We start from the raw sequence: 10786 nt of genomic DNA, 5'->3' as shown, positions 1-10786 counted from the left end.
CAACCGAACCCACTAGGACGGACGGACGGACGGCCTCCCAATCAGCGACCTGAATCCTGGAGTCCCCCAGCCAATGGCAAGGCGAGCCCTGTCAGCTTGACCCCGCCCCCCGCGGCCCTTCGAACCAAGATGCGTTGACCGGCCAACGGGCCACGCTTTCTCCCCCTCTCGTCTCCGCTTCGCGTTGGAGCAAAAAAAAAAAAAAGATGCGCACGCGCGGCAGCTCCTGGGACGCGCATGGGCAAAAGCCAACGCCTTGCGGGGAGGGAGGGGGAAAGTGTGTGTGTGTGTGTAGTTCTTGAAAGAGCGCGTGCGCACAAGCGTGCCGAGGGAGCGGTTGGGCGGAGCGGATGGAGCCCTCCCACCGGCGGTCGCTGCCGCATTTGCCGCGCTCCGACCACGACCAGGCGCACCCTAGAGGCCAGTTGGGGGATTTGTAGCCTTGTCCCTCTCTCTCTCTCTTCTCGTCCCCAGGGGTATCCTGGGAATTGAAGTCCCGCTGCCGCCAAGCCTGTAGTCCTCACGCTGGTTAATAAAATGGAAGGCCCGCCATATTTGAATCCTATTTGAATAAATATATAGTTTATTTTGTTTTTCCCAAACATAGTTACCGCGTTGGCAACGGCAGGGAGTCGGAGAGTATTGATAATATCGAGTTTTTTAGGTCGTGTGGGGAGTGCTTGGCCTCCATTTCCTTCAAAAAATATTGTAATAAAATAATAAATAAATAAATAAACCCTTCAGAAGAGGTAGCCCTGTTCATCCGCTCAGAGTGGTATAAATTTACCAGATGGGCGGGATATAAATCAAATAAATAAATAAATAAATAAATAAATAAATAAATCTGTGCTTGTCCTATCAGGGCGTAAAGCCAAATAAATAAAAGAAAGAAAGAACAAAAGAGAAATAAAGAAGACCAAACAATTGTGGCCCTGTTAAAAACAAAAAACACACACACAAAGAAATAAGTATATACGTTTAAAATGCTATATATTGATGTCGTATTTAAATTGTTTTATTTTAATGGCTCATTAGCTGCCCAGAGTGGTCAATTGATCAGGTGGGTGGGATATAAATACCATAAATAAATAAATAAATAAATAAATAAATAAATAAATAAATAAATAAAATTTAAAAAATCAAAGACAAAACGTGGTTCCCTAAATTTCCTAAAAGACCCACTGCTTGTTTACGAAGGCTCACATTAAAATACAGCAGGTCTTTTGGTGAGGTGAGATATAAAAAAGCTGAAAACCATGAAGGGCAACAGTAGCAGCTCACCCCCCCCCAGGGATCTGGGGATCACCAAACTTTTCCAAAGGGATCTGGGGGGGATCACCAAACTCTTTTCCCCACGAACACGGGGACACACGAAAGCCATCTGGCCACGTTCGTTTTTGGGGGCCCCCATCCACCTGGACAACCTTATACACGAGGGGAAAAATCTGCTCTAATCTTTCATTTATTCCTAACCACAGCAATATGAATCCAGAAAGACAGCGGAAGATCTGCTTGGCCCTAAATAAGAAACATAAATCTCTCCCTCCGGTGTTTATCCAAGGGGAGTTCCTTTCTCAGCTTAGATTTTTATTTTTTTTTTTTCAATCCCACCCCGCCCCTCGAAGGATGCTCCTAAAATCTCCCCATGGATGAATCATTGCTTTTCTCTCTCCTTTTGCTAGGAATCTGTCCCGGCCCTGTTCAGATGGAGCCAGATGTCAATCCAGAAGATGAGAAACAGCATCGGAGAAGTATGTTGGATGCCCCATCTGACAATTTCCCTCCCACATACAGTGGGGTCTCGACTTACAAACTTAATCCGTATTGGAAGGCAGTTCTCAGGTTGAAAAGTTCTTAAATCGAATCTGCATTTCCCATAGGAATGCATTGAAAACCATTTAATCCGTGTCTGCTCTTTTCGTCCATAGAAACTAATGGGAAGCTGCTATTCTGCCTTCTGCCACTAGAGGGGGATATTTTTTTTCCTTTTAACCTAAGATAACTTAGCTTTAAAAAAAAGAAAAAAAAGAGTTCGTAACTCGAATCTAAGTTCGTAAGTTGAGTCCATATATTCCTATGAGAGTGGTTTGTAAGTCGAAACGTTCGTATGTCGAGCCGTTCATAAGTCGAGGCCACAAGCTAACGTGAGCTAACCGTTATTAAGTCAGAGCTAGGCAACTCATGGCCTCCAAGGGTAAAAAGAAAAGAAAAAGGAAAAACAAAAAAAATGCCACTAGAAAGCATCTTGTGCCACATTGCTATTGTTGTTGTTTTTTACTTTATTATATTGTTCTTCCATTTTTTATTATTAGCCGCCCGGAGTAGACTTCGGTCTAGATGGGCGGGGTATAAAATCAAATAAACAAATAAATAAATAAAATTAACATGATCCCACTCTTACTAAGGCAGCTGAGTTGCTCTTTCAATTGGATTTGGTAAATATTCTGACTGCTGTATTCTCGTGCGCCTGGCCGTAGTCGGAGCGTGGCAAACCATCCACTCCACCCAACCGCTCCTTAATATTAATCAGAATTGCCATCTTATATGTTTCAGGTACCCAAAGAAGGTCCTCACAAGTCCCACGTAGGTATTTTTATCCTTATTATCCTTATTTAGCTGTTTTGCCACCTGTAATAAGATCTTTTGCTTTCACGAGCCGTTTCATACCAGCTACGGCAGCGGTGGCTTTAAAAGCTGTTTCGTGTGCATGAATCAGCAAGGCCACCTTTTCTAAAAGGAAAATAAATGTGATCACCCAAGTATTTCTGCATTTCAAGTGCTAAATACAATCGTGTGCATAAGCAAGTGTACCCCCTTTGAATTCTACGTATCAGGTCATAATAAAAATGATCTGGTCTTTAGCAGGTCTGAAAACTGGCTAACTGCAAACTTACAATACAAAGAATTTTGGCCCACTCTTCTTTATGAGGTTGCATCCGTTCATTGAGGTTTCCAGGCATTTGTTTATGCACAATTCTTTTAATTTCATTTCGATTGAGTTGAGGTCTAGACTTCAACTGGGCTGTTGCAACACCTTGATTCTTTTCTTTTTCAGCCCTTGTGTTGTAGATTTGCTGTTTTGCTTGGGATCCCTGCCCTGTTGCCTATTTCAATGTGATCTTTTGTGGGTCGCGTCCACATCGTCAGAGGTAAGAGTGACCATCATATACTGTAGTCTCACTCTTAGATCTGAAGATGTGGATTTCACCCACAAAAGATGAAACTGAAATATCGCCGTTAAGACTTTAAGGTACGCACAGCATTTTTGTGTATTTTTGTTTGTGTCTGAAATCATCAGATTCATGGGTCATTTTCATGCCACAGGAGATACCTTTCATATGAATGCCCTAAAATGTGTTACCTATGAATCTGTTGATATGAGATTCTTTATTCCAGGGGTAGGAACCCTTTGACCTATCATTTCCTTCAAATTATAACGCTCACAACCCTTTCACTCCCACTAGCCAGCCTATGTACGGCTGGTTGGAATGGCAAGCCAAAAGTTGTGTGGGAGGATGAGAGGATCCGACTCTGTTTAACTTGCTCTGCAAATCAAGTGTGATTTATAGTGACTGTATAGAGACGGCTACTGATGACTTGGGTAAAGTCATCCGTTTTTTAGATCACGACTAACCAGCTGAAAGGGACGTGGTGGCGCTGCCGGTTAAACCGCAGAAGCCTCTGTGCTGCAAGGTCGGACAACCAGCTGTCGTAAGATCGAATCCACACGATGGAGGGAGCTCCCGTCGCTTGTCCCAGCTCCTGCCAACCTAGCAGTTCGAAAGAACGTAAATGCGAGTAGATAAATAGGTTACCACTACGGTGGGAAGGTAACGGCGTTCCGTGTCTAGTCACGCTGGCCACATGACCATGGAAACTGTCTACGGAAAAAACGCTGGCTTGGAGACGGGGATGAGCACCGTGCCCTAGAGTCGGACACAACTAGACTAAATGTCAAGGGGAACCTTTACTTTTTAACCAGCTGAAATAATATTCTGCATGAACCGGGAAGCAGGCATTTCTAACCTATCACACCACCCTAGCATTTAATCTCTGAACTTACTCTCCAGTGAAGACAGTGTTATTGCTTTGTACTGTACTTCAGTAGAGACGGGCATGAAATGAACCATGAACCGGGGGGGGGGGGACACCAAACTGGGCTGGTTTTGTGGTTCAGTTTGGAGATCCCATTTTGCTGAAACAAAACCAAGTACTGAACCTTCCCCCCCCCCCGCCTTGGCACTTGATTTTGTTTTGGTCAAACGGGATGCCCCACCCCTGGCCCCTTCCTTACCTTGATTCGAAACCACCTCTACCACCTCCGTCGCCATCCTGAAAGGCGGCTGGCATGGAAGCTGGACCTGTGGCCGGTGCCCGTGTGCCCGCCACTCAGCTGACCCCGGCATGATCCCGAAAAACAGGGGGGGGTTGGGGGGGTCGTGATAGTTCATGGAGGGAGGGATCCGGGAGGGCCCTGGCCATCAAAAATGTCCCCACGTAAAGCATAGGCATCGGTGAAAAAAATATCGCCGTGCGCCTTTCATTTGTCTCTCATTCTTTCCACAGGGGAAGAAAGTGAAGTCCCCGCTCCCTCTTCTTTTAAGCCGCTGTGCCCGGCAAAACCCTCCCCCAGTTTTCTGGAACTCCCATCCACTCAGTGGAGGCCTTGCCCAGGTGGGCCGTATTCCCAGGCAGCCAGGAGAGGGAAAGGAAAGAGGCATTTCTGTAAGTCACGCTTTGCATGCGTGTGCATGTATTAGTTGGTCTTCCCAAAGTTGTGGCTCGGCGCTGGCCAGCCTATCCGCTACCCATGAAATGGAGTAAGTCCACACTTGGAGTGTTGCTGAGTTTCTGGTAAAATTCCTCTTTTTTTGCTATACAGTAGCACTACAGAGGAGAACAGCGGCAGATAGCCAGATAGCCATCCCTTTCTCATTCACTAGCACTTAAAGTTCCGATAAGTCGCTCTGAGACATTTGTAGGAGAAAGAATTTTAAAAAAGAAATCTTTACTTACAGTTACCTGTAATTACAGACTTGTGCAGGCTGCTTTCTTTACTCAAAGAACTCTCAGCAGAGAGGAAAGACTCTTTTCAAACTGAAAGCTAGAAGGAAGAGTTGGTTGATGATGGATAGACAATTGCCCCAGCCCGAAAAGTCCCTCCCAGAAAAGATACAGACAGAAGTGAGGTTGCAAACAGACCTCCAGTAAAGAGATATATGTTTGTATCATGCAGAGCATCTGTCGGATATGATGCGCGATCTCCATGTTGAATTGCCTGAGTCTGCAAACTGGTGGAAGCTGATGACTCTGATGTCCTCGGGGCAGCAAATCCACTCCGAGTTTTAGTCCGAACTTTACAGAAGCTACTAAGGATGCTGCATCTCACCTCCAAAATTAGGCTCATCCTCTTGAATAGCTCCTTTAAAGTTTGGACTAAAACCAGATATACACTCACCCTGAATTCACTGCCCTATGATTTGGGGGTGTGTGCGTGTCACATCTGGAAAGCTAAAATGTGAACAAATACTGTTTATGACGATCTGTGTGGACTACAGATCCCATCATGTCACAGCTAGGTCATGCTGGTCAAAAAAGGCAGTTCAGCTGTTGATCGATTTGTAAAGGCAACAGTTTCTTCGGAATAGCGAGGTACCAGCAGTTGTACTGAACTGTCTCAGATACATTTAGGATGTGGGACCATCATCTGCGGCCCTCTGCTGTTGTACCGCAGCTGCCATGAAATAGGACTGCTGGCTACAGAGGGAGGCCATTTAGACAAAAACAAGAAGACAAAGGAGGATACTGATTTGCATGAAACAACCTATGCTAATTCATGGTTATAGATGCAAAATTAGAATCTACTTTTAGAAATATTGCAATTCATCTCATTCAAGCGGGGATGATAGAAACCGGTCTTTGTATGCTTTGCTGCTCTGCTGTGTTGGTACTGCTAACAGGGGACTGGCAAATTCAGAGTCCTTGATCCCCTCTCCTTCTGCTTCTTCCTCTTTAAATCACATCTGGATTAGACCACCTTTCCCACAAAGGACACCCTTGCAAGGAAGAGGGGGTTCAAGCAGCCCTTCAAATGAAGGACTCCCATCAGGGGGCAAGTGGCCATCCTAGTCATCCACATTGGCAGGGAACACAGTGGCTCATGACTAAATTAGGTGACGATTGTTCTTATGTCCTGTCAAGATACTTTTGATTACAGGTGTCCCTCTGAAATATAATATTGACCACTGTTAGTTGGCGACGTTAAAGTTGCATCGTTCTTTTGTAGTCAATATTTTTGTCTCCTTAATATTCCATTGTAATTTGAACTTCCTTCCTTTACCATCGTCGGTGGTTGTAGGAAGCCATTGCTGTTTTCTGCCTTTTAGCGGGATTTGTTTTGAACCTGAGATATTTTTTTTACATGCAAAACATCTGTAGTGCTACAATCTATGCTTTAATCACAGGCCTGTTCAGAATCAGGATGTGAAAGAAAATGCAGTGGGTTGAGAAAAATGTCGCCATCTGGTCTTAAAAGAGCTGCAAGAGAATTGCACCTTTTCTTAGAGGGTGCATTACAGATGAAAATGTGTATATTTGAACTCAAAGTTCACCTTATCTGTGGAATCATTATTCACCGATTCACTTACCCAGTCTGAAAGTATTTAAAATATTAAAAGAAAAATCCTAGAAATATATATTTCTAAGATTGATGCACCCAGAACTGGCCACTAGAGATAGCCAGAGACCATGCTATGTACATACAGTGTCCCCTGCTTTTATAGTGTTATCTATAATCTGCATTTTTCAGCATGAGTAGGGATTGTTTGGAAGATGTCTGTGTGTGCCCTATTATAGAATAATTGAGTTGGAAGGGGTTATAAGGCCATCAAGTCCAATCCTGCCCCCCCCCCCCAATATGGGAATACAAATCAAAGGATATTTGTAAAGTGATTCTCTACATTTCTCTCGAATTTGTCCAATGCTGATGATTTCTAGCAAGAGAAAGTAAACCCAATGGTTACTAGTTAGAAGTGATCTTTGACTAGCCATGTTTTCCCCTTTTCTTCTTTCTCCAGCACCTGAACATCAGCCACAGGAATGCCTGGGTCTCCTCGAGTGCATCCACAACAACATCCAGACCCAAACGCAGATTGCACAGGCTCAGCTGTCTCTCCTCGAAGACATGCAGGATTCCCTGAACGTCCTCCTATCCAGGCAGGAGAAACGAAAACCTGAATTTGTGGGGCAGACAGAAGAACGGGCCCCCAAGGGATCAGCCTCCTCTCCCCCCATCAGCTAGTAGGATGTAAAAAGACGACCCCTTCGTCCAGTTGAAAGATGTCTTGTGGCAATCATGTACCTCTTACCTCACACGAAAGAGCAATGTACATTTTCCCCTATATTAGCCGATGCTGTGGGACTTCAGCTTTTCTGTCCTGGCTTGGCAGTGCTACAGACAAGAGGGTGCTGGAAAATAAATACGGTTCTTATCAATTATGGGTTGTGATTATCTTATTTTTCCAACTTGTATTGCTTGAGGTAGAGGACACTTTTTTTTTCCTGAGGAGTTTTCTAGACGCATCATCTTTTCATCCTTAAAGATGGCAGGTTCTACGGTACTGGTCTTATCAGCAGGGAATGCTGGCCAATCTTTGGGTCTGAGTATAGATTCTGACTGTTTGGTACCTGAATCCCTTTTAAAAACAAGTATTTTTCCCCAAGGGGGGGTGGCAAAGGAAAGGGTGGATGGGCTCCAAGTCATAAGTCAAGTCCAAATCATTGGGGGGCAAAAATACTCTTGAGTCGAGTCACCGGTGCGTCTTAAGTCCAACGTGGCAGCGGGTCCCGCCACTCAAGTCCCCATCCCGGCTTATCGAAAATTTCCCTCAACATCCAAATGATGTTCATTGTATCTCAGTTTATACCTCTCCCCACAAATTCCCACACCTTTTCCTCCTCTCCAAATTCAGGTTAATTGTTGTACTGGGGTGGAGGAGTTTAGTGTAAGCTCCTTTCCATATACAGTGGTGCCTCGCATAGCGATGTTAATTGGTTCCATTAAAAACATCGTTATGTGAAAACATCGTTAAGCGAAACACCATTTCCCATAGGAACGCTTTGAAAACCGGTTAATCCGTTCCAATAGGAGCCTATTCAATACATTTCAATGGTGAAAAAAAATCACCAAAAATTCAAAAAGACTCAGAACGAAGCCAAATTACTTTAACGAAGGTTTTATTAGGTGCACTAACGATTCCAAGCATTTTAAACATTTTTTAAACATTTTAGAATATTTTTAAAATAGCGAAAATAGGGCTGTCCAAAAAAAAAACATTAAGTGAAACAGGGGACCTAAAACTGTCATCGTTAAGTGAAGCAAGGTCCCAAACATCGTTATGCGAAAATCCCCCATAAGAAACATCGTTGGGTGAGGCGGCAAAATTTCCAGCAAAAGCCATCGTTATGCGAATTCATTGTTGAGTGAGGCACTCGTTAAGCAAGGCACCACTGTATAGTGATCCCAACAGATTGCTTATATACATATATACACTATGTATATAAAACAAAAAATAGATTGCTTATATACATATAAGCAATATATTTCTGTTTTATATACATAGTGAAAAATTGCTATTACAGAGTTGCCTCTATCAGGGGGAATATACAACCTTCCAGATATTAGGGATGTGTATGAAATATAGGTAAAATTAAAACACATTAAAATGTTACGATAACCCAGTGTAGCTGCACGCTTCTGCTGGATTTTTTAAAAAGCCAGTTTTAATATTCTCAGAACATGGATGAGTTAAGGTCCCATGGCAGGGCAGACTAACAAGAAAAGGAGCCCAAGAAAGGTGGGAGCTTCTGAAAGAAGAAATTCTAAAGGCACAACTACAAACAATTCCAACAAGGAAAAAAAAGGGGGGGGAGTCGGCTAAAAAGGCCAGTGTGGCTTCACAAAAAGTTTAAGGAGGACCTAAAACCTTAAAAAGACATGTACAGTGGGGCCCCGCTAGACGATTATCCTGCAAAACGGGTAATCCAAAGGACGATGACTTTTTGCAGTCGCTATAGCGATTCGCAAAACGGTTTTTCCTATGGGGGATTTTGCTGGACGATGACTTGTTCCGTGCTTCACAGGCCGTTTTTCGCAAGACGACAATTTTTACAGCTGATCGGCACTTCCGTTTTTCACAAGACAGCGATTTTACAGCTGATTGGATGCTTCGCAAAATGGCTTCCCTATGGGTGATTTTCGCTGGACGATGACGATTTTTCCCCATTGGAACGCATTAAATGGATTTCAATACATTCCAATGGGGAAACGTTTTTCGCAAGACGATGTTTTCACAAAACAGTGATTTAAATGGAATTAATTAACATCGTCTTGCAGGGCACCACTGTACAGGAAGTGGAAAGAAGGCCAGGTCACCAAGGATGAGTACAGACTAGCAAGGAAATGCAGGGATGGCATTAGGAGGGCAATAGCTGACAATGAGCTGAGGTTAGCTAGAGACGCTAAAAGCAATAAAAAGCATTCTTCAGGTATGTGAATAGCAAAAGACAAGCCAATCGAGATGGAAAAATGAGAATAAAGAACAAAGAAAAGGCAGAGGGGCTCAATTCCTATTTCAGTTCCATCTTTTCCCATAAGACGGACTATGAACTTGAAAACAAGGCAGTAATAACTAGAAGCCAACACGGATTTGTCAAGAACAAATCCTGCCTAACTAATTCGATCTCATTTTAAAAATCGGGTCACCTCCCTGAGAGACGGAGGGGATGCTGTAGACATAGTATATCTTGACTTCAACAAAGCTTTTTGACAAAGTGCCCCATGATCTCCTGATTAGCAAGCTAACTAGGTGTGGGCTGGATAGATCAAGTTTCAGGTGGGATACAGAATTGGAACTCAGAGGATGATGATTTTCGTTGTATGTGTATATACTTACAATGACAATAAATTATTATTATTATTAACAGATCCTTCTCTAACTCCGAGGGCTCAATCCTGGTGCTCTTCAACATTTTTATTAATGACCTGGATGAAGGAGTGCAGGGAATGCTTGTCAAATGTGCAGATTTGTTCAAATACAGAGGAGGGTGACAAGGATGATCGGGGGGGGGCTGGAAAACCAAGTCCTAGGAGGAAAGACTGAAATAATTGGGCATGTTTAGCCTTGAGAAAAGAAGACTGAGGGGTGATAGGAGAGCACTTTTCAAATACTTGAAAGGTAGCCATACAGAGGAGAGGAAAGGATCTGTTCTTGATCATCCCTGCCAGCAGGACATTTAGCAATAGCCTCAAGGTACAGGAAGCCTGATTTAGGCTGAATAGCAGGAAAAACTTCCTAACTGTTCATGCAGTACGACAATGGAACCAGTGACCTTGGTCGGTGGCGGGCACTCGAATGCTGGAGCCATTCAAGAAAAAAAAATTGGACCACCCTCTGTCGGATCTGCTTTGATTTGGATTCTTGCCTTGACCAGGTGTGTTGGACTTGATGGCCTTATTAGGCCCCTTCCAACTCCCATTATTCTGCAATTCTATAGATTTCCTGTTCAAATGAGTTGTAAGGTCCTTTCAAAGTGTTACACGTTGCAGAAGCAAATGACAGCTGCAAGCACATTCTGCCTGGAAGCATCAAAAGCTTCGCAAACAGGACCCACACGTGACACCTGAAGAGACTGCCTAGGTATTTTGTCTCGTACTGCGCCGTATGTATTCCGTTTCCTGTCACACACGTCAACTCGCATCAGATCCTCCGAGGGAGTTGCCCATGAC

At 43.7% G+C, this 10786-nt stretch overlaps 1 protein-coding gene across 1 annotated transcript; it reads left to right on the top strand.

Annotated features, from left to right (window-relative positions):
* Positions 1-289: 289 nt before the first annotated feature.
* TSACC (TSSK6 activating cochaperone) lies at positions 290-7494 on the top strand. Its single transcript, XM_072984121.2, has 4 exons — positions 290-1751; positions 2554-2583; positions 4567-4725; positions 7077-7494. The coding sequence occupies exons 1-4, from the start codon at positions 1646-1648 to the stop codon at positions 7298-7300; spliced, it is 519 nt and encodes a 172-aa protein (XP_072840222.2). The 5' UTR covers positions 290-1645; the 3' UTR covers positions 7301-7494.
* Positions 7495-10786: the final 3292 nt, after the last annotated feature.

The sequence above is a fragment of the Pogona vitticeps genome, chromosome 15 (assembly GCF_051106095.1).
Source record: "Pogona vitticeps strain Pit_001003342236 chromosome 15, PviZW2.1, whole genome shotgun sequence".
Classification (NCBI taxonomy): domain Eukaryota; kingdom Metazoa; phylum Chordata; class Lepidosauria; order Squamata; family Agamidae; genus Pogona; species Pogona vitticeps.
This window is presented reverse-complemented; position numbering and strand designations above follow the sequence as displayed.